Source organism: Micropterus dolomieu, linkage group LG08 (genome assembly GCF_021292245.1).
Source record: "Micropterus dolomieu isolate WLL.071019.BEF.003 ecotype Adirondacks linkage group LG08, ASM2129224v1, whole genome shotgun sequence".
Lineage (NCBI taxonomy): Eukaryota > Metazoa > Chordata > Actinopteri > Centrarchiformes > Centrarchidae > Micropterus > Micropterus dolomieu.
The window spans coordinates 3,234,729-3,259,276 of NC_060157.1; the positions used below are offsets into that span (position 1 = coordinate 3,234,729).

Genomic DNA, 24,548 nt, shown 5'->3' on the forward strand with positions numbered 1-24,548 from the left:
TTTTTTGTTTGTTGTTGAAACTGTTTCTTCATTTGCTTGTGTTTTGTCTCTTTCCGTGTTGTCATGTGCTTCTAAAGTTTGCTGTGCTTTGAGCTGTCAATCTTTGCTCAACAATTAATCTAAAAAAAAAAACTCCAGATCTAAAATGTTTGCTCCTTTTTCCGGCCGATCCTCTCGAGCTGGAAAGCAGCCGTCGGGTCTAACCCCACACCTTGAAGATCAAGAGGATGAGGTTATTATGTGAAGAGCCAAAATCAAAGCACAGGGTAACTTCTTCTACCTGCCAGCAGGGATTAGGTGTGATGTGCGTGGCTGCTGAAGCTGCTGGGAGTCTCGGCTCTCAGTGGATTGGCAGCAGCTGTGAAGAACAAGGTTCCGCCAGACGAGCCTCTGGGTTGTGGTGGGTGTGCGTGGGTGGGTGGATGTTGTGGGCTCAGGAGAGAATGAGTGTAGGCGGGTGGATGATTATCTGCGTGTGTGATGAAAACTGAACATTTCAGTGGAACATTCTATTTTGGCCAATTATTGCCTCAGGCCTCAAAAAGTTTTACAGCTTTCAAAAGGAGCAAGAATGCCCAATCAAATTATTTTATAGAAATAGAGATGTACAGATATAAAGATATGTGAAAAACTGTTATAATGAATATCTTTATATTAATAATGGATCAAATAAGTACATGCATGTTAAATGGGTCACTTGTAGTCATTACCAGCCATTCCCTTCAGCTGTATGAGCTTTTGCTTTTATGGCCTACAACTTAAATGTTGCTTCACTCTCATAGTTCTCATCACTGTTGTTTCCAGCAGCAGGCATCTGTTTTTTAGCAAAAAGGCTTTGAGAAACCCACTGAACATTACCTTCCGAGCACCAAACACCACACGGACACAGTTAGAGACTAGCTGGTGAACATAGTGCAGCACTTAGCAGCTAACTCAGGAGTTGGCGGAGACCAAACACAGAGCTAAAAGAGAGAGAATATTCTGTTTGATTACAATGTTTGCTATGTTGCTATGTTTTGCACAAAAAACCCCCAAAGAGAATCAAACTGTGGCCCAACTCGAGGCTGAGAAGAGGGAATCAGCAGGTTTATACATTTTACAGCGCTGGCAAATGACACTTTCTAGTCAGCTCGCTCTCAGTGACTGTTGCAAGTTTCTGACTTGAGGCACCCTGATTTTGGTTCCAGTCAGCGCCCTTAAGATTATGTCTGTAAACCCCTCACACTACAGGACAATTTGGGTGATAATCTGTTCCGAACAGATGATGGTAGGGCCAATCGGCCCAATTATCCTCTAGTGTGCAGCCGGCATCACAGTGTGTCACAGTGTTGTCGCTTCATAAACAGATTTATTTTTCAACAGTGTAATAGTTTTGAAAGGCACAGACAAATTACTGAATGTCTATGTGGTGTTGTATTTTATAGGACTTGTTGGCTGGCTTCTTTTTTAAAATTACAACAGCTGATTTCACCTGAATAAAAAGAACAGATTTATGTTTACTGGTAGATTCCTTTTGTGCAAAGACATTATCAGATTCAGAAGCAACACACAGAATTTCAACATATTAGGATTTATGATTATGAGAGTAACTGTGTCTCAGCAGATAATTATCGATCTGCACGTGTCGGAGGCATTTCCTCTCTCAACTCTGTTTTTTTTTTCACTTCTCTCTTGGAGTAAAAGCAGAAAAAGCAAATGAAAGAAGAGAAGAAGGAGTAACAGAGTGAGTGAGGCAGTGTTTTAATGGCGTTGGTTAACTGGGCCCGTCCCAGCCATGTGATATACGATCATGTAAGGTATTGATTGACATGAGAGTACAGCAAACCTTCCCACTAGCTCAATAAGCTGGGTCGAGGCTGGACAGCATTATTCTGAGTTCACCACTAATAACGTTGATGATTTCATGTTTTAATCCAGGCTGTGTTGATATCATTAGATTAGTTTAATCAGTGACTGTCTGGTAATAGGATTACATCGTTTTAAACTAAGATCATTCTCTTATATGACCTGTTTCCTGTAGATCTTCTACTGTTATTGTCAATTGAATTCATTAATAGTTGCATTACTGTATGGCTGTCTTGTCTCCGCCCGAGTTTATTTTCTTTGAAGGCAGTGATAGATGTATTGCCGTGGGTATTGTATATACCGCCCTGAGCGCTCCGTTACACTGTGGCCCTTCACAGCTGGTGCCACTCGCCCCACAGCTAAATTTAAAAGACCCCAGCCGGGCCAGAAAGCCACCCAGCGCGGGAGCCGCTGTTTATCCATGAACATACCGTCACTAATGACTGATTTATGCGCTCCTATGCAGTCGCTTCGTTTGTCATGTGGAGAAACGCAAATTAGAAACAAACATGCGGTACTGCCTTTGTGTCTGCGGAGGTGTGTGCGTGTGTGGGTGGAGGAGGGGTTAATCCAGAGGTGGCTAAACAATGTCACGCCAATAAGAGCTGATTTGAATGTGAAAGGCGTTGGTTTGTGCTGTGGGACCAGTGGGTAAAGAGTTCCCCCCCATCCCATCTGAAAGGCAAATAGAGAGAAATGACTCACTGGTAAAGGCTGATTTCTCTACACTTGAAATGATTTGTTGTTTCTTTTAATTAGTTTTATTTTAAAGTACAAATACTAACATTTCTAATTTCAGATTCCCAGTTGTGAGGATTTTCTGTTTGCTTTGCCTTGTGCGATCGTAAATTGAATATCTTTGGGTTTGGAGCTGTTGGTCGGACAAAACAAGCTACTTGAAATACTTGAAGTCACTTGGAAAAGTGTGATTGATTAATGGAGATAATAATCAGCAGGTTAACCAACAATGAAAAGAATTGTTTTTTTGTCTTATTTGGTCTTGCTGCTCATGTTAACTACGAATTTCTCCGTCTTTTTCTTTATCTGTGTTTACTCATTCCAAGCAAATTGTTGTTAAGATCGATCAGATTTCAAGTTTCAAAAGTGTTTATAGTTGATCTGAACAACCACACTGGAAGGCCGATTGAAAAAAGCCAGCTGTCATGGAGAGGGGGGAGACTCAATATCATGTAATTATGGAGATAACAGCACACACTTCTAGACCGTCGTGACTTTGCTGATCCTGTCAGAGGATCAACAAAGTCAGTAGGCTTCATCCTGAGGGAAACATTCTGTCTGTACTAAATGTCATGGCGGTAAATCAAATATATGTTGAGACGTTCAGTTTGGACCAAAGTCAAAAACATCTCTGCCAGCGATTACACCCATCACCAGTACATTTTTCAGGCAAATGTAGAGTGTCTCAGCTAATGGGGGTTGGATGCTCTTCTTCTTGTTACAGCCTTTCTTTTGTGGTTGCAGCTGATAAGACAGGCCAGTTTTCGTGTTTAAGCCTCGCCTTGAGCAGTTTCACAGACATATCACTGGTGTGGAGCCAGTAAGAGAAGCTGCACACAAGCAGAACGGCAGCAAAGTAGGTAATGACGGAGGAAGAGACACAAACAGAGAGAAAACAAAGAAAGAGAGGAGACTACAGTGGGTGGTTGGAGGCCTGTCAGTTGATGTGCTTTGTTTCAAGGTCAGAAAGCTCCTCGTGTTTATTGAGTTATTCATCCCCTCTCTTCTACAGGGACTCCCACTCTAGTTAGACATGAGCACAAAGACACTTGGCTCTGTGAGTGTAGAGGTGATGGCGACATGATGATGACATCAGAGGAGTGACTTGTTCAGAGTGTCACGCCGGAATAAAGCAGCGAACAATCGAGTGTGTCCCTTCACCAGAAACACACTTAGCTGTCTCAAGACTGAGTGCTCGGAACAGGATATGTTGACATCCCATTTCATACTGGGCAATGAAACATCCAGCTGCAGCAGGCATCCAAAAAAAACAAGAGATGCGGACAACAAATTCAATACTTAGGACATAGAGCATACACAGAAGCATGTGTTCACCAGGCAGAGAAAGCCTAAGCAGTAAAAATTAAGTGTGTCCCTTTACCAGAAACATACTTGGCTGTTACAAGACCGAACGCTCAGAAACGGATGTATCGAAATCCCATAAATATCCAGCTGCAGCAGGCATCCAAATAAACAAAAGCCGTCCTGACAACAAACTGAATGCAGTGTTCAGTTTCAGTTCGTTTGTTGCCAGAACTTTAAAGGTTCATTTAAAGGAGCCTAAGTCTAAGAATGATGTCATAGTGTCATAGTGAGGTCACCAGGGTCATCTCTGCTCAGCCTAGGACATTTTTTTTCAACAGATAGATATATACTTTATTGATCCTTCACAAGAAATTACATTTCTTTCAGTAGCAGTTATTGAGTTGCATTATGGGACATAGTTGTTGTTGTTTAAACTGTCTCTCATAAAATCCCCCAATTTTAATAACTCTGAATAATTCTTTATGCTTGACAGTGATTGAGCCATCACAGCTGCACACAGAACAAAACCCTGTTCCTGTGGTTGAGGTTAGGAACAGATCAGAACAAATGCAGTAAACAGTGTCATGTCTCGGGTGTCAAGCCACTGCTGATTGCTTTTAAATATTTAACCAAGATCATGATCTTTCTTCAATCTTAACCAAGTAAACATAATCATAAACACAATGTTATTAATTTCTGCAAGCAGGTATTGTATATGCTACGAGTGGATATTCAAAACACATTTGCTTTTCTAAATCAGTACTATGTAAGGGTTCTTCACACACGCACAATCTCCCTCCCATTCACACACACAGACATGTTTAACTCAGCGGTGCTTTATAAAAATGACAGCTCTATCACATATTCATGAGGCCTGATGTGAAGGACATCAGCAGTGTGATCTACAGACTTAGATGAAATCACCTATAGGTGGCTCACCCCGCCTCTTTGCTTCAGGCTGTAGCATGGTCAGCATTTATGTGCATGTGTGTGTGTGTGGAGTACTAAATGTGAGGTATATAATGAATAATGAATTTAGGTGAATTTAGGTCACACAGCCAACTGGGAGGGACAAACTGGGAATAGCTCTTTCTTTCTTCATCTTCATGTGCCCCATTGTGTGTGAATCTGCGTGTGCGCTGGGGGGGAAGTATATCCTCCCTCTCCTCCTTGCCTTTGCTTAATCTCCCCATCCACACTTCCCAATTCTTTCCTGCAGATCGGAATCTATCAATGAATTAATTTCTCGCTCTGTCGCGCACTATCCGTCTACCTGCACCCCCACCCCCCGCCCTCACTTTGAGGTCTCCGCCCCCCTGATCCCCCGTCCCGCCTCAGGCCTCCCAATAGACTGTCCCACCTGCACCCGCTCTGCCTCCCCTCCTCCCACACCTCCCCACTGGCCTCCCAGTGGACTGGCTGGTCCACCTGCCCGCCCTACAAAGCCCTCAGGTTCTGTGGGACAGCTCAGGACTCTGGAGTGGGGGGTAGGGGTTGGTACAGTATGTTTAATGTTAAGTGGTACAGAACGGAAATATGGCTGCCTGCGGGGTCGAAACTGTTTGGGGTCCTGGAGACCACTGGCTGTCTTTAACAGCACTGATTCATCAGCTTGAAACTTCATGACTTTTCCATTCCAACATTGACATACAACATTTTTCAGAGGTCTGCTGGAGAAAATGAGACATTCTGTTTGAAGCTGCTTTGAAATATTAATGCTCTACAGTATGACAATGGTTGGTAATGACAGCACTACGCCTCCCAAATACCAAATCTGTTTCAAATCAAAAAGCATTTGAGGTAAACTTCTCTGTGGTTTAACTGACTAACTGATTTGTGTTTTATATTATGAGTAATATGACTACATAGGATAATATTCTGCAGTTGAAAAACATTTAAAGCAAAATAAAAGTTAATTTTGCTGTTTTTCCCCTATGTTACTTTTGAAAGAAGACATAAAATTTGTATTCATGAGAAGTAAAAGTCACTCTTGCTCACGTCAGTAAGTTCAGGGTTTAGGTTTAGGTCTGTTGTGACCTAAAGCATTAAACATCATCCTGTAACAATAGTGACCGTCTATAAATGATTATCTACAACCTTGTTCTTCCATTCCACATTTATATATTTCTACATTTATTTATGTTGACTGTATGTTTGTCTACGTGTAGCACCATATCACCACAGCAAATTCCTGTGTTCATGTGTAAAACACTACTTGGCAATAAAGCTTCTTCTGATTCTGATTCTGATTCTGATTATTTTTATTATCAGTTGTCCTGCAAGTTATTTTCTCCATTAATAGATTTATTGTTTGATCTAAGAAAGTTCAGTCCAAGGTGACTTCTTTAAAAAATCTTCTGTCCGATGAAAAGTTAAAAACTTGCATTTGAGAAGCTGGAACCGGAGAAAGGTTGTCATTTTGCAAACATGCTTTTCAATGCAATGTTTTTAACTTTTGATACTTCAACAATTAATCCATTATCAAAATTGTTGCCAGTGAACTTTCTGTGGATCGATTAATCAACTCAGCTCTACAGCTATTATTATGATGTTTAGACATGCAGCATTGTGGTCTGTACATGGGACAAACAACGCGTAAATAAAGTCATTGTCAATTGAACACAAGGGTTAAAACACGAACCTTTAATATGTGTACAGTATTGTTAAATATCTCTACCATGCATGTGTGGGAGGCTGCACTTTATTCATCTCTAAATGCTAAATGGACTTTCCTCTTCTAATGGATCCATGTCTGATTGAATTCAAGAGGCCATAATGCGCCGGGGACACTACCATTGGCACTGTGATGCCAGCGTGCGCAGTGAGAGGATTCTCTGTCAGGAGAGGTCAAGTATCTCTAAGCTGCAACCTCAATAAAGACTCAGCTACACTCCATGTGTGAAAAGGAGACAATCTGCCATCATGCATCTTTAGATTAAGACTTAATACATTAATGAGCACCGGCCCTCCCCCCTTCTTAACTCAGCGCCACAGCAGGACCTCCATTAATATTTAAATTAAAGGAAGTCTGCATGAATTAAAACCATAAACCAGAATCGGTGTGTTTACTGTCACCATATTATTACGGGAACTGGAGCATGCTGGGACATTTCCATCACCACCCATCATTTATTTTCTGTATGTCTGTTACGTTTTCTGTCTGCCCCCATTACATCTGGGGAACCCCTACTGCTGGTCGTTATCTTCCCCTCGTTAATGCCCAACACACACACACACACACACACACACACACACACTTTATGTCCCACTGTTCTGTTTGGGTCATTTATTTTGTAAATAAGCCTGGCAGGTAACAGCAGCCCCAAGAGCCTGGGGCAGGTGTGTGTGTGTGTGTGTGTGTGTGTGATTAAGTGACCATGAAGCAGGGCAGATGTGTGTGTGTGTGTGCAAGTCAGGAATCATAATTGACAACAACAGCAGACTGGATTGGTGAGGACCTGGTAACAATAGGAGCTGAAATGGGGGTCATGTATGTTTCCTGTCTATCTGTGTGTGAGTGTGTGCTAGAGAAAGAGAGAGAGAGAAAGTGAAATAGAGAGACGTGTGCTGGGGACAGGTTGCGTAATTATGAGATGTAGGCGGGGGTCTACATTAGCCAGCTGTCACTCTTTGCCCCTCACCCCTAGTGTGTGTGTTTGTGTGTGTGTGTGTGTGTGTGTGTTTTAAAGCAGAAGGACTGCAGGCGGTTACATTCAGAGATTGATAAGTTATGACACCTTCTGTAACCTCCTCTGCCCTTGTTGTCTGTTCTTCTTTCAGACTGGTGTCAGTGCAGTCCGACCAGTTTGAACCGGGCCGGCGGAAATTCCTACATTACATTATTTTTCCTTAGCTGACACCTTTATCCAAAGCGACTTACAATAAGTGGATTTCACCCATGTGGATACAACCGAAAAACTTAATCAGACATGTTGAATTGCTTGCGGTGCTACATTTAGAAACAAGTTTTTTATGGGCCACGGTGCAGTTGGAGCAGATTAGTTTTCAGTCTGCTACCAAAGATGTGGAGGTTTTCTGCTGCCCTGATGTTAGTGAAGAGCTTGTTTCACCATTGTGGAGCCAGGACGGCAAATAGTCGTGCTTTTGTTAAGCAGTAGCTGGGCCACCCTCATAGGGAGAAAGTAGCAAGCCGATTGGCAGTAATAGATGGACTAGTATGATGTTACCTTGTCCTGGATGTATTTGGGCCAGAGCCATTCAAAGCACAGCAAGGAAGTACCAGTGACTGGAATCTGATTGGAGCATCCATCGGTGGCCAGTGCAGGGTGTGGAGAAGCTGTTAAGTGTGGGCGAACATGGTTAAAGGTTGAAGACCGGCCGGGCTGCTGCATTCTGGATGAGCTGCTGAAGTCAGATGGTCAGAGGTCACACAGAGCAGACATATGTTTAGGCACTCAGAACACTTAAGGTTAGGGAAAGTAGTCTTGGTGAATACTTAAAAAGTCAAACCTGACTTAAAGCACGAGACAGGACTTGTTTACTTTGTTGACATTTAACTGAAACCTTTCACATTCTTCTTCTTGTAAACAAAAAGTTGAATTCATAAGAACTGAAATGAACCCTGGCTCAGTTCAGGACACTCCGGTACAGGTATTGCTGCTGTACAGCCTTACTTGGTCCTGTGTGGTCAGTATGGTTGCTAATATTAGCTTACTTTATGTAGTTGATAGATGAGTCAGTTTCCTGACTCTGTGCTACTGTTACTCTACATTTTTGCATTTTCCTGCACTTTATACGCCAACTATCCACCCTTACCACCTCTCCACAACTAACACTAGCTGACAAGCAGCACATCCTTTACTAGAAAAAAACATTGCAAAGGAACAAAATAAAATTCCCCATTTGCACCAAGTGCAAAATGTGACTGGCAAAGAAAGTTTGCAGTAAATAAACGTAATTTCTTGGAGGTAAGAAAAAGATAAGGAACTCTGTTTTGAATTTGTAGACTCCGTCTGTGCCAGTTTGTTCATTAGAGGGATCTCCTTGACTTTATTTCATTCTTGTTTAATTTCATGTACGTATTCCCATAAATGGAGCCTCAGCCTGACATCAAGGGCTTTGAAGTGCCAGTCAGTTGTTTTTAGGAGTGAATGGTGCGGATTTTGAAAGGATTTTGCAAGCTTTAAAATCAACCCACAGAGGGGCGTGTAATCCCCCACTTCAAGTAAAAACAAGAAAATGACCAAACTTGGAGTTGTGAGGTTTTGGCCCTGCATGGCGAGACGGCGATATGAAGGAACAAAGGGGGAAAGCCTGATCCATCTGTGTCTGCTTTCACCCCCAGCCCCGACACTCCTGCTGTCACGGGTCAATGTTCAGTCAGCAGCCAGGGACAAAAGAGAAGATGTTTAGATGAATGGAAAAGCGGTCGATGTGACTAAACACACACACACACACACAATCTCTCTTTGTAATGTCATTAGCTGAGATGATGTTTCCTGCTGCTTTGATCTGATCTTCTGTTTTTATCAGGGTGACCTAATGCCTTCGTCTTTCACACACACACACACACACAGGCATCCACTGTCTGAAATATTTGTGTATTACAGAAATATTTCGATTCCAAACTGTGTTTAAATATTAAGATTAATGTTCAACATCGCACACACTCACATGCCCTGGAGTTAATTGTGCATTTTTTATTTGTAGGTCAAATTAATTAAAATCTCTCCTTTGGAATAGATTAATATTTGTCTTGTTCTGGGATGACTCATGTTTGATGAAATTAATGATGTCTTTTTCTCTCTCTCTCTCTCCCTGTCTTGTGCGCCCTCCCTTCCTCCCCTCCTTATCCCTCCTTTGTTCTCGGGGTCAATCCTCCCTCCTCCTCTCCCCTCTTCTTCCCTTTCTCTCCCTCCACAGCCGGAGAAGGGATCGCATCATTCAGAGCTTCACTTTGGGCTGTGAAAGCAACACACACACAACTTAAAACGCTGTTGTTTACTCGTCACCTTTCTCCAGAGGGTCTGGCAGGTCCCTGGAGTGTGTGTCTGGTTGGGTGCATAAGGAGGGTGTGCGTTTTTTTTATGTGTTGATGAGTGTGTGGGTGTCTTGCGTCACTTTTCATGGGACATTGAAAGATGTGTGTGTCACAGCGTCGGTGGACGGGCTATAGGGGGCCATGCTCCCCCGCCCTCCCCCTGATCCTCCTCCTCCCTCTGTCCTTCCTCTCGTCCATGCCTCTTCTCGCTAAGGGAGCCATTCACATCCCCCCAAACTGTGAGTACTCCTCCACCGTAAACATCCCTCAATGTTAATAAAGAGATGTGAAGTGCGTTCCCCCGTTCACTGTTTTCTATTCATTTCAGCTTTGTGTTAAAATCAACTTGGAGTGCAGTTTGAAAGCGCTGACTGCTTTTAAAAGTCTGCATACATTATCACACACAAGATATTTGTGAGAAAAATAAAAGTAGACCACATGCAGGCCTGGAATTTCATAATTTGAGGGGCAAAACCACATGCCAGGGCACCAGGGCCACAAGACAGAGAGAGACTAATGTTAGCAAGTTCTGGCAATCAGGTAACGAAATGCTTGCTAAAAGTCACAAATAAACTAGCAACAAATCAATGTACCTGCTGGTAAATGTATAGTTTGATTTGATTTTGCTTTTACGCTTTCGCTAACACTTACCTTTATTATCATGTCGTCTTCGGGGTCACGGGCTCGCTGTGCTGAGCACCTTTGCTGTCACCAAAGAAGGTCGTGATGTGCATGTGCAACTCTCAAAAAACATCAGAAGGAAGCGAGGTGGCTCACTCGTTAGCTGCCTCATCATCAGCTCCAGAAAAAACAAAGCGTTTAATTCAGAATGTCATTTATTAGGACTGTTTTTTTAAACAAGTTTCAATGTCTTCTGGATGCAGTCTGATGAGTGTATATGATTTTGGTGACTTATGTTTTACCTCATAGCACAGATGCGTGAGACAGGCGAATTCACTGTATAGAGTTCACATATTTTGTCATATGTCAGATTTATGTATGTTGTTTTTTCTCTAGCTGATGATGTACAAAGTTAACAAATGAGTCATTTCAGTTCCTTCTCACCTCTGCTGAGAGTTGCACAGTACCAATCGGGCAGGATGTCCTTGCTTCAAAACGAGATCTCTTTGATGCTTGCATTTTTGTTGGTCACACCAAACATGATGATTGTGATGCTGTTTAATCAAGTACATTCTGTCGCCGGGGCAGACATGACAAGAAAGTGTCAACAAGTTTCTTTTCATAACTCGCTAAAATGAAAGTAAACAGGAAATGACTTTTGGTCTTACTTCTTTTTTCTTCTTACATATCCTTTTCTTGTCTGGTTCATTTGTCTGTTTGCTCTGGTCTTTGTTTGAAATAGCCTTGTGACAAATCTTAAAAACACACAAAGACAAAATGTTTGCACCTGTTTTTAACAAAGAGAAACTTCACATTTAAACACATTCACATAAGCGCAAGCACAAACACACTTACCCACTCAATCAGGTTTAGATTGACCTCTGGTCCCTAAGGTTAAGTTCAAAGGTCAGCAGGTTTTGCCACGATGGTCCCCAGAGGAGAGGAAGGAGGGGACGAGAGGAGGAATCGGGTTCAGGGTGACCTTCAGCCAGTGACCTCTGGGTGTGGCAGAGAGAGGAAGATCCAGAGTAGATGAGGATGGAAATGAAAGACTGGGAGCGCTGAAGAGAGGGAACAAGGAAGGTGAAGACAGAGTAAAGAGGAGAAAGATAGAGGGAGGGAAGGGTAGGGAAGGAGACACAGACTGGAAAGATGTAAATTGATCAGGGACGCCAGCATGTCTGAGACAGGAAACCGAGTCATTATAATGTCAGCGTTGTTTATAATCAAGTCAGTGACTAAATATGCTCCAGCTCTGATCAATCTCTGTTTAAAATCTCTCATCAACATCAGCATCTTTAACTCATATCTGTGTGTGTGCGTCTACAGCATTTAAAACATTTGCCTTTGTCTAAAATTTCCTTTCTGCTTTCTTTTCCTTGCTTTCGTGCGGACAAACAGATAAAGGGCAAAACAGTAAGTGACTTTCCTTGTTGTGACAATGAAGAAGTGTGCGATGGCTCTCGACCGCTCGTGTCACTTTGTCCTATTGTTTCTGCTGTTATCGCTGACTGTTTGTCCTCCATCATCCGCCCCTGCTGCCCTGAAGTCACACAGAGCAGACAGTGAAGACCGGTACACCAACACATTTCTTGATTTTATGTGTCAGATGGGAAACTTTTGCAGAAAATAGCTACTCAAAGCGTCTCAAAGTTTAGACACTCACGGCAGAGGTTGCCCACACAGACAGGTAGACCATCCAAGTTAAAAATAAGTCACTGATGTCAAAATGAAATAATGACATTTCTCCAAAATGCCTACTTCTCCAAAATTAAAAAGGATCTTATTTAAGTGCTGATCTCGTGCATTTTTTTGTTTTTCCATTTAAAATTTCATGATGGGTTTAATGAAATATTCATTTAACCCACAAATTAAAGGAAGAATTTGACATTTTGGGAAATATACGTATGTGCTTTCTTGCAGAGAATTAGATGAGAAGATTGATACCTTTCTAATATCTGTATACTAAATATGAAGCTAGTGCTAGACCAGTTAGCTTAGCTTAGCATAAAGACTGGGAACGGGGGAATCATTTAGCTCCTTAACTCCTACCAGCATTTCTAAAGCTCATAACGTAACAAGTCTTATTTTATTTGTTTAATCTGTACACGAATCGATAAGTTAAAACAAAAAGTTCTGCTTTTTCAGGAGGTCATGTGGTCAAGCTAAACTGCTGGCCCCTGGCTTCAAATTGAATGGAAGGCAGGCAGACGTGAGAGTGGTATCAATCTTCTCATCTAAATCTTGGCAAGAAAGTGAATCAGATGAAAATGATAACTTTCCCACAGTGTTGAGTTATTCCTTTAACAAACTGCAGACTGCAGGCTAGCTGCAACAGTTTTTATACACTTTGAACAACTTGTTATTATGAAATAAAACATTTGCTATGCATTTTTTAGCCTCCCTTACAACCGTCTAATAAACCCAGCAAAGTTCAAGAGATGGAGAAAATTAGTCATGACAAATCAAGCTCAGACTTACAGCTGGTTACTTCAGGTAGCCTAGTCTCAGTTAATTCAGTTAACTAGCTAGTTAAAAATAATGGATGCACAAAAAGTTACTGAAACTAAACAGTGAGCTAAGCGTAACGGACAAATTGTCATAATACTTTCTAAAATTAAAAGGTGAAATGATTTAAATGGTTAAAGAAGTTCGAAAAAGGTTTGAAGGTTAAAATTTTTAAGCATTAGCTAAAAATAATGAATAAACAGGTGACCTGGATGATAAAGGATAAACGGTTTAGCTAAAATATATCATTGAATAATTGAAATAAATAGTCAACAATAATGCATAAACAGTTTAATTAGTTCACTAAAAGTGTTTGATAAATGGTTGTAACACTATGCTTCTGTCACTCCAAATAGTAATATATGAATGGATAACTATAATATAGTTAATATAAATGCAAACTAATAGTGTTTAATATTTGGAACATGACAGGTGGTGCTGATGAAGGAGTACTTGAGCTCACCTGACAGGGCTGTGGTGGTACATCACCCCTGTAGATCATGGATGTCTCCAAATATAGGAGAATGTACTCCTGTATTTTCTTGCCTGAACTCTGTATTAATTACTGCACATATATCTGTACATCCAACAAGTATTTCATTACTGTGTGTGTGTGTGTGTGTGTGTGTGTGTGTGTGTTCAGTGTCAGAGCCTCCGGTGCTGACGGAGATGCCGATATCCTCCACAGCCTTTTCTCGAGAGGACATCAATCTGCCCTGTGAGGCCACTGGTAACCCGAGACCCATGTACGTACAGCAGCTAGACCTGTGTGTCATTTACCGTGTGTGTGTGTGTGTGCGTTTCTGGGTGTATATATATATATAAAACAGAGTTGATAAATATAATAGAAAAAACTGTTTGTCCACTTCCTCCCTCCGGTCTTTCTGTTGGCATGGCGATAAATGTTCTTCTAATAAAATCACAGCAATAACCAAATCATCTCTCCATTTTTCCTTTGTATTTCCCTCCCTCCCTCTCTCCCACTCCTCCCTGCTCACTCTCTCTTCTCCTCTATCCTCTCACCTCATGCCCTGCTTTTCTCTTTCCCAAATTTAAGCTTATTAGTTTAGGGGTCTCCAAACTGTTTCGTGTGAAAAAATCTTACATTAATTATCAAAAGGAGATGTACAATAGCCTAAATGTGAGTGATTTGGTTAAATAGATATCGTACTTTTGGGGTATTTTACAGTTTTTCCCACATTCCCAGATTTTGATAAATGCTATAAGACAGGCCTTCATTATGTATTTGGTGTAGTCTGCGTGGTCAAACATCAATAATAGGTTGTCCTGGCTTGATTATGTCTGTCTATGTGATCATATAAGTAAACTAAGGGAGGGGCAGCTTATACCAAGCTTTGTCTGAGGGGAGGCCCACAAGTCTCATTTCCTCCAATTTGTTTGATTAAAACTACAAAACAATATATTTGTGAGTTGTTGTTAATATTTAGGTCTTCAGCAGGAACCAATGAGCTTGGATCTGAGAGCCATAGACAGGAAGTCAGAAAGTACTGAGAGACAGACTAACACATTGTTGGTTGTGGTCTTTTTCATGGAGTTTGTTGATGCTAAGAAAAATATAGAATATTAAGTGCTTCCTTTTTCAGTGCCAGTCCTTTTTCTGTTTTTTGCCATGAAAACTAAGGTATCGTCCCCTTTTTCTCTGTAGTTTCCGCTGGGTGAAGGACGGGGAGCCGTTCGGGGTGGAGCGTAAAGAATCCGGGACGTTGCGAGCCGAAGACGATGAGCCCCTCGAAACGTATGAAGGCTACTACCGCTGCTACGCCTCCAACATCCTGGGGACCGCCATGACACAAACCATACAGGTCATAGTGGAGCGTGAGTCTCTCGCACACACACACACACACATACTGTATACACACAAACACACAGAGTACTGTATATCCAAAGTGATCTTCACTCGTGCTGATTCATAGACAGTTCACAGTTACATGAATGAAATGTGATGTATGATGTACAGTAAGGCACAAATCCCTCTCTGTCTATCTATCCTCCACACACAAACACACACACATTTGAATGACTCAGTGAGGTTGACTCGGGCCACCTGTTCTGCTCTCTCATCTCTTGTTACTGTGGCAACCATTTCCTGGAGACAGAGCAGTGACGTCACTCGGCCGGGAGGGTGCATGAGGTTATTGAGCAGGAGATGGTGCTGGGAAATTATTGTGTCACCTAACCTGAGCATAGAAAAAAAAAGATGGGACATATCGACTGCATTTACAGCGGCATAACGTCCAGCGGGAATACTTCGTTAAAAAATGTTGATATGCCCACCTGAGTCTCCTTTAGTTATTACTGTGCGCTCACAGAAAAAAAACAGACTCTTTACCAGACTTCCTTTGCCCTGGATTTAACCTCTCAGGCATTATACTGGCTACCTCTTTAATGGTGGAGGTTGTTGGAGCTGTAGACAAAATGGGAAGGAAGCTGTTTGCACTACTCAGGATTCAGGGCTGAAAAAGTAGCTTCATCTCTCCATCTCCATGTTTTTGACATCTATTTTGTTAATCACAATATTGTCCTAAAACAGCCTGTCCTCCCCAGTAAAACAACCATATAGGTTGTTTGTTGAAAGATGTTAATTTACTGCATATTTACTTTTAATGGGCCTGTGACCACTAGTGGCTTTTTGACAGAGCTAAGGCGGAAGTCAGGTGATGTATTATAAATGCCGAGAAAGTCCGTGTGTGGAGGTGGATGGGGTGGGTGGATGGATGGGTCAGACCCAGGGCTTTCACACAGGAGAAAGGCGTTTGAGTCTCATGTGAAGCCGAGTAGGCCTAAATGAGTTTTAAGTTAAAGAGCATTACTGACTTTCGTCCCGTGAGTGAAGTCACGTGATTTAAGTGACTTAAGTCATGAGATTTGTGTCACCTGACTTATGCAGTGTACTTACTTTAACCCAAACCACAATGTTCTTCTAAACCTAACCAAACTGCAACCATTTCAACATTAACCGTGGGAGGTTAACATGACTCATATAATGTAGTTACGGTCCAGTCGTTTTGGGAGGCATTGACATACAACCTATTTTGTCATTCAGACGACACAAAACTTTTTTTTTTTTTATTCATCATAAAGTATTAGGAAGGAAACTAAATGTGATTATAGTTTTCTTGTATTTATAGTACAGTATTTTAAATAGTATCAGCATAAATTTTTTGTTATACTACCATTAGGACAGAAAGCATAAAAAGCAATTTCAATCATAGTTTGTTTATTGCTAAATTGTTTGAAATGTATGCACAAGCAGGAAATTTTGTGATTATGGTTATTGCTGCTATTGCTTTTGCTGAAAACATTTACAATCACCGTGTACTAAAAATGTTTTTCCAGAGGTTTGTAGTGCAGAAGATCCCTCACTGGCTTCCCACTTGTGAATGCATAATATATTTAGACAGATTACTTTACAGCCGAACTGATCTTTATATTACCAATGGAAAACATTATTATTTTAGTTATCCAGCCGGAGCAGGCTGCTGCTTACAGAAAAAAATCTCTAATAAACCAAATGTTTGCTATGAAAACAGCAGACAGAAAGTTAGAAACCAGTTGGTGAACATAGTGAAGCATTTAGAAGATAAAGAGCCAGATATTTCTCTCAGGAGCTGGTAGAGGCCAAATCAGATCTAAAAGAGAGTCTGCTGGATTTGTAAATATGAAACTGTATGCTAGTTTGCCATATCAACAAATCTGCTTTAAAGCACAATAACCATCAGGGAGTGAAATAACAAAGGGTGAACAGTCACATAACGATGTAGAATAAGCTGTGTTTTCTATGCATCTCTCATTTCATTCCCCTTTTGATTATGAGAAATCCTGCCATTGTTGGTAAAGTCAGTTTAATGGTAACAACCTCTGCTAAAAAACCTCTGCTAAAATTGAAACAAAAAACTGTGAGGACAGGAGCACTGACTGACTGCAAGCTTGCTGCAGCATCTTGTTGCATTATTTAGCTCCTGAACAAAACTGTTACAGAAAATACTGCAAATGTGACAGAGAGATAATAGATAGCACTTTAAAGAGCCGAATGTAACCCAGACTTTTCTGTCTTTCTTTACTGAATCAACAGGAAGAGTGGGACAGTATAACATCTCATCAGAAACATGTTGATGATGTATGTTGAAGTATATAAAGTTCTTAACTAATAATCTGTTTCTTTGTGTTTCAGCTCAACCAGTTCTTCTAAAACAACAAAAAATACATAAAAGAGCTTCAGAGGGAGACAGCATCATCCTGTCCTGCAACCCTCCAGAAAGCTCGACTCCTCCACTCATCCACTGGATGGACAAGAGTGAGTCTGTTTTTCATTTTGGCTTCATGTTTTCTGTCCAGTGTATTAGCTGCCATTCCGTGTGACAGACAGGCGGACACTTTGTGTATATTGGCTGTCCAGTCTTCCTGTTTTACTGCTTGTCTGTCTCTGTAAGTCTCTAAAATCTGAGCAGCTTTGTGGGAGTTACTCCGCATCTGTCATTCCAGCTGAGGGCCGTGTTGGAGGGATTTGCATCGCTACGCTGCATTGCAGAGCATTTCCACTCAAACTAATGAATGCAGTACTGTCAGCTGATTTTTCTGGGCTCTTTACATTTTCCTTTTCTTGTCCTACCTTCTCTCTTTCTCTCTCTCTCTCTACCTGTCTAATGAAGTAGTGCCTTTCGAGTTGTCAGTTTTGTTTAACTTGAATGTGAAAGTCAATACAGCAGTGCACTAAGTTCCTCCAACTTGATGCCATAAACACAAACATAAGCAAAGCTTTTGTTTCACTGGTGCACATTTAGGATACTAAGAGTGTTTTTGCACCACAATGCTCACAGTCACTATATATTACATGACAGAGTCTTCCAGTTGCAACAACTTTTACAATTTCTTCCCCCCCTCCCGCCTACAGTTGTACCTTAACTTTCCTGGTTCTGTGTCTCGTTCACCTCAGGGATGGTGCACATCAAGCAGAGTGACAGAGTGATGGTCGGCCTGGATGGGAACTTGTACTTTTCTAATCTTCTAGTGACTGACAGCAGAGACGACTACATCTGCCATGCCCAGTACACAGCAGCCAGGACTATTCTCCCTGAGACTGCGGTCAGACTCATTGTCACGCCCAGTGAGTGCACACAAATACACACACTTTCCCATAATGCAACCCCTAACCACCAACCCTTACTAAAAGCCCACTTCTGTAAAAACCCCCACCTCCACTGTGAAACGTAGGTTTTCTGTTAAGAACTATAAGTCTCAAGCCCGAGTCGAGATAACCCTGATGACATCATCACACAATTCCCCAGTTCTGCCTAATGAGGTCATACTCAGTTGCTGGTTTAATAGGAAGACAAGGCAAGTTTATTTGTATATCAGCAACGAGGCAAATCAAAGTGCTTTATGTAAAATATAAAAGCATTATAGAGAAATAAGAAAAGACACTGAAATACAAATTTAAAAAAGATGAAATAGAAAATAAAATAGGATAAAACAGGACAGTAGAAACTACAGTGGAGTGTAAGTTGTGAGTGAGATTAGGCTAAATAACAGAAACACCTCTCTGTGTCCTGCAATCAACAAACCATTAATCCTTCCATTTGATCTAAAATCCATAAGAAAATTCACTATTTTACAAGATTCTGTAGCAAGGGGGGAAAAAATCATGTGCACTATCACAAATTCATCACAATGAATACATTTGTTAAGAGTGTATTGATTTCATATGCTCTCTCTCTCTTTCTCTCACCCACTCTCTCTCACTCCAGGTAATGATGTCGTTCGTGGTAGAAAACCCCACTTCTTCCGTCCCACTGACATCCACACCTCTGTGCTGGCCCTCAGGGGACAAAGCCTCACCCTGGAATGCATCCCCAAGGGCCTGTAAGGATCTCAGTGTGTGTTTGTGTGTGTAAAAGTGTGTGCGCTGTCTGACACACCGTGTCTTCCTATCTTAACTCCTCCACCTTCATTTCACATCCAGCTTAACATGTGACCTGTTGAGGTCATAGTGACGGGAAATAACACTCATTTTCAATAATGTAACAATAGAAATATGTCACAGTATCAGTTAAGTTTTAATTAATTTTTAAAGTTTTTGTTTATTTTTTAAATGCTTAGTTTTAGTTTATTTTTTAGCAGGATAAATAAGTTTTAGTCTTTGCCGTCAGGATGCCAGACCAGGGGCGTGGACAGGAACAGCTAAGAAATTTGAAGATAGATTTCATATCCACCTGAAATACTAGGCTTATGTAGGGCCTATTAAATTAATTGACAAAGACAAAAGCTAAAGATACTTTTATGTTGTTTATTTTAGTTAGTTTTGCAAACACACAATACATTTTCACAAGCCTCGTTAGTATTTATTTTTTCACACCTAGTTTCATTATTTTATTAACTATAATACACTTGCTTGATATTTTGGAAAACAGACATAGAGCATGGCAACAAGTGCAGAGCAGCAGCTCTCGGGCGCACAGACTGTGTGGGCATCTCCACCTGCTGTTTTGGTTCATGTACGTGCCACAAGCGCAAAGTGCAAAAAAGGTCTGGGTGAAGTCGAATACAGTGCAGATGGTGTGGTGAAAAACAAATACACGCTCAGCCAATCACATCATCTCATCCTCTGACAAAGCTGAGCCAATCACGGTGAAGCATGACACCAACAGCTCAGCACATAAGGTAATGGCCTCATGTTGTTGTCTTTATGGCACAGCACAATGTGAAAACACAGAACCGTAAATCTGCAGCCATGGAGGTGGGGCTTAAACAGGTTAACATTTAGAACAGCAATGATAGAAATAAATATAGTAATAAAAATAATGCTTGATGAGGAAAGCTGTTAATCCAGTGTTATTTCATAAATGGTCGAATCATATCGTACTTGATCCAACACAACAGCATTTGCACTGTAATTATAAATTTAAAAAAATGAAATGCCACATTTGCTCTGGTAATCCAGCATCTCTATTTAAACAGTCAGAACACCGAGTTATGCCTGTATCATTTGCATGTAGTTTAATGAAAGTAAACACTGTTTGACGGTCGTGCTTAATGACTCTGACTTCTTATGTCAGAACCTGCAGATTTATCAACATGTATCCTGCTGCCTTCAGATGGCTGCAGGAATTTAAAGAACTAAAGGGGAAGTGTTTCATGCAGTATGAAGAAGCTGCAGAAAATAGATAAAGAAAGAATCACCCACATTAACGTATAACTGTAGACTGCTTTAATGGCTTTACTGCTTTAACAACATTAGATGTAGATTTCTGATGCAGAGTTGAATGCATCTACTGGTTAGAGTGTGTTAAGGTAGGATATATAAAATTAAAGCATATGCGTGAGTATGCAAAAGTTCAAAATAGTGAAATATACAGTAGGTGTGGCACCCAAGCATCAATTAAAGTCTAAGAAACAGCAAGTGAACACTACATGCTACCTGTGACCTGTAATCAGTCGTTATTCATGTTAAGTAATTTCAGAAATGTGCTCATATCTTCAGCTTGAATGTTCATTATTGAGTGTGGTGATAGCAGTTTGATGTTTAATTAGCTATTTCATATCTTTAATGTTTGTATCTGGCACCAGGTAAGCAACCAATCCTGGTTCCCCACACACACACACACGTACACGCACACACAAGTTTGATACTAATCCTTTTAATTAAATAATTTTATCTCGCCTCTGGTTCATTGCTATTTTGTGTTCGCTCTAATTATCCTCCTTCCCCGGAGAGTTCAGTCTCCATGGCAATAAATGGTGAAATAGGATATTACATCATTAACATGATCATCTGTGTTCATTCAACTCTAATTTCCTCCATATCTCTCTCAATCGATTCATCTCCCACCACCGCCCTTCCCTCCACGATCGACTCTGTCATCGTTCTCTTTCTGCTCTCCTCTCCCGTTCCTCTTTTCATTCTTATCTCTGTGTCTGCAGACCCACTCCAAAGGTAGAATGGAAAAAGAAGGACAGTGCGCTGGGTGAAACAAGTGGCAGACTGGAGAGCCACAACCGCATGCTTCACTTCGAAAGCATCGCCCTGGAAGATGACGGAGAGTACGAGTGTTCAGCCCTGAACAGCCACGGGTCCGCCACACGCTCCTTCACTGTCACTGTGGAAGGTGGGCTGCTGGACACACAACAGCAAACAGTACATGACTGCTGCTGTATGTTGAAAAGTCACTGCCATGTTAGTTCTGAGACTTGAGTGCTTGGTGGCAGAGAGCAGAAAGATGATGCTTTTCTTTCTGAGGTTGTTTACTAACCTTCACTTTGAACATGTTAAATTAAAGCCAGTAAATGTTTGACAGACTAAAAGTCCCTCAGGAAGCATCAAAGGGAAATATTTTCACTGACAACTTAAAAGCGGTACTTTAAATGAAGTGTTGCATTTTTTTTTAGTAGTGGGATAGATATCTTGACTTTTTTTTGGTATCTTGGTTTTAATATTTGTCCTCATCTGTATCCTAATATCTCCATGTAAACATATCTGCGGAGAGAAAAGACGTTGGAGCCTAAGCACCAAACTGTATGTTCTGCTGTAATAGACATTTCCCGTGAGTTGTCTGGCTGAACTAAAAGTAGGTGAGGCGCCTTTGGAACCTACATTTCCCATAATGCAACATAATAGCTTTTTTATTAGACCCTCAGTGCTTGGTAAATTGCCACGTCTATTAAACGCAATGCCCCAAGTCCACAATACAGGCGTTTTGTTATAAATGTGTAGCCCCTCCTTTCTGAGATGACCCCGATGACATCATCAGGGTTATTTCTTTGACGTTAAATGCTCCCACATGTATGTACGCTGACAGCTCCCCCCAAAAATGATTAAATAATGTTAAAAACCTTCACACATTGGCTCAAACTCACCGTTAACTTTCCAACATCAGCAGTGAGTTCTTCTGTAATTTAGAGATTTTGTTGTGATATTACAAATGTGTATCTTTAATTTTGTGTTATTATTTTCACCTTCTTTATCCGTCTCTGTTCTTGTTTAATTGTTTCATAGGTTCTCTGTTTTTCCTCACGCTGTGTTGTTCTGTACTGCATCAGTAAAAGATGTAATGCGGATGATTGGTTTAAGTTCATGTCTTTGCCTCAATTTTCTTTTAAATGATAAGGGGATTTTATAATTGAACTGTTACATCAACAGGTCTGTAGCAGCAGCAGTAAATTGGAGTGGTTTGTTGTGTGTTTGTAGCGGCTCCCTACTGGCTGAAGCAGCCTCAGAACCTGCTGTACTCTCCCGGGGAAACTGTGCGACTGGACTGTCAGGCTGAAGGCATCCCGAAGCCCAACATCACCTGGAGCATCAATGGGGAGCCAGTCGCAGGTACGGCTTTCTTTTTTTATGTGTTTATTTGTTGTCCAGTCTGCTTGTGTTATTTTTACTTCTATTCCTGAAGAAAACAGTCAAGTACTTGATGAGCTTAATCACATACTGAAGTACTGTTTAAAACTATAGCTTAAAATGTACATGTGAAAAATGCCAAACAAAACAGAACAAACAGCCTTTGAGACAAAATGTATGATCCTGCTGTACCTCTACCTGCAAATGGCTTAAACTGTTCTGTGGTAAAGTTCTCTGCCCTTTCTGACTCTGATGCCAAATTAAGTCCAGTGATCAGCACTTTTCATGATCAACTTTTCTTATGGTTCACTTAAAGTCTGACTTTATATCACACAAAGCTTGATGACCAGAGAGATTTCAACGATCATTTCCTGGCTCCACTCTGTCCACTACAACAGAGAGCCTCTTTTGCTTAGATGAATTAGACAGGGTACTTTTGTTGAGATGGGCTCACCAAGATCCTCATCTGACTGACTGAAGGAACCTACAGGAAGGAAGGAGGAAAGAAAGGGAGGAAGAAAGAAGGAAGAAAGGAACGAAGAGAGGATGGTTGGGTGAAAGGAAATCAAATAAGCAAGGAAGAGAAGGCAGGAAGAGAGGGAGTAAAAGAGGGAGGAGGAAGAAAGGAAGAAATGGATGGTAAGAAGGAAGGAAGGGAGAAAGAGAAGACAAGGAAGACAGAAATAAAAAGAAAGAACGAGACAGAGAAAGGAAAGAAAGAAGAATGGAAAGTGAGAAAGTAGTGATCAAAGGAAGACAGAAAGGGGGAGAATGAGAGGAAGGAAGTTAGAAAGGAAATCAAAGAAAGAAATAAGAAAAAGAAGGGAAAAGGAAGCAAGGGAGAAAGAGAGGAAGGAAGAGAGGAAGGAAGGAAAGATAATAAGGAGGAAAAAAGGAAAAAGAGATGAAGGGTGGTAGAAAGAAAGAAAGTAAGATAGTAAAGAAGAGTAATAGACAGAAAGAAAGGAAATGAAAAGAAAGAAAGAAAAAGAACAAAAACACTTTGGCTACATTAGAATTACACCTATGCTAAAAACACAAACAGGAGTTGGAACAAAATTTAAAAACTGAGAACCACAGCTGCTGAAATGAGACAGGAAACAGAGGAACAGAGAGACGAGGAGCCTAAAACAGCTGCTGCTTCGTCCGTTGGACGACAGCTTCTTGGTCAAACAGTTCTTTGTATGCAGCCTGCAAAGAGTTTCTGTTTGACAAACTCACAGTAATGCTCTATTTTTAACCTCTTCGCCTGCTCCGTCTTCTTTCTCACCGCTCTTCTCCTCCCCCGCTGTGTAGAGGTGGACGACGATCCTCGTCGGAGTGTATCGGGTGGTGTGTTGATACTGAAGGACGTCGAGTACGCTGACACCGCTGTGTATCAGTGTGAGGCCACCAACAAACACGGCTCCATCCTCCTCAACACCTACCTCCATGTCGTCGGTACGCTGCAACGTCACTTTCCCCTCAGCCTGTTAGAAGAGAGCTGCTTGTTCTCATAACATGGGATGGATTGGTAACTGTGTTTATTTCTGTCCTCTGTGTCTCTCAGAGCTTCCTCCTCAGATCCTGTCCTCTGATGGAGTGGTGTACAGAGTCACTGAGGGCAAAGACATCAAGCTGCACTGTGAATCCTTTGGCTCGCCACGACCACATGTCACATGGTGAGACACATACACACACACATTATTCAAACTCAAAGGTAGTGTCTGAGCAACATATTCTCACTCCCAACTCGTCACATATTGATGCTGGTCAAGGCCCCTTTTAACACCTTAACCACCTCCTTACTCAGTCTTTTCTGTTAAACATCATATACCTACCTTTTAAAGGGATCCCCAGGGCATTGCAAACTGACACCGATGGGTCTTGACCTTGCGTCCACATGTGATGAGTCAGGGATTGAGAACGGGTTGGTCTAAGAGCGCCTATAATACACTAAAACTTACTGGGAACAAGCCTACGGAGAGTGAAGGCCGACTATGGTCCAAAACAGGTAAGAAGTCCAAACATTAGGACAGGTGCAAACAATCAACCAAGGACAATACAAAGACGGGAAGTAAAGGTTCAGACGCGACCGAAGACTGTGACACTGCAAATATCATATTTTCAGGTATTTATCTGAGGCTTAAAGACCTCCATCTAAAACTCTGAAATCTGCATCTGTATGTGCTGGTGAAC

At 41.3% G+C, this 24,548-nt stretch overlaps 1 protein-coding gene and 1 long non-coding RNA gene across 4 annotated transcripts in view; one reads left to right on the plus strand and one right to left on the minus strand.

The window, feature by feature from the left end:
* Positions 1-9,102: 9,102 nt before the first annotated feature.
* On the minus strand, positions 9,103-11,083 carry LOC123975299. Its single transcript, XR_006826024.1, has 4 exons — positions 10,955-11,083; positions 10,813-10,846; positions 10,541-10,688; positions 9,103-9,207 (listed from the first exon to the last, which is right to left on the minus strand). It is a non-coding gene; the product is annotated as an uncharacterized LOC123975299 (long non-coding RNA).
* Positions 9,772-24,548, plus strand: part of LOC123975297 (neural cell adhesion molecule L1.1-like) — a 38,789-nt gene continuing 24,012 nt past the window's right edge. For 2 of the 3 annotated variants that reach the window (XM_046056633.1, XM_046056635.1), the window contains exons 1-11: positions 9,772-10,128; positions 11,912-11,926; positions 13,662-13,764; positions 14,685-14,854; positions 17,211-17,333; positions 17,973-18,143; positions 18,784-18,898; positions 20,957-21,141; positions 22,221-22,352; positions 23,667-23,810; positions 23,920-24,031. In XM_046056633.1, coding sequence (XP_045912589.1) covers positions 9,990-10,128; positions 11,912-11,926; positions 13,662-13,764; positions 14,685-14,854; positions 17,211-17,333; positions 17,973-18,143; positions 18,784-18,898; positions 20,957-21,141; positions 22,221-22,352; positions 23,667-23,810; positions 23,920-24,031 — 1,409 coding nt within the window. In that variant the 5' untranslated portion in view covers positions 9,772-9,989. The remainder of the gene's footprint in view (positions 10,129-11,911; positions 11,927-13,661; positions 13,765-14,684; positions 14,855-17,210; positions 17,334-17,972; positions 18,144-18,783; positions 18,899-20,956; positions 21,142-22,220; positions 22,353-23,666; positions 23,811-23,919; positions 24,032-24,548) is intronic. The other variant, XM_046056634.1, reaches the window with a different exon arrangement.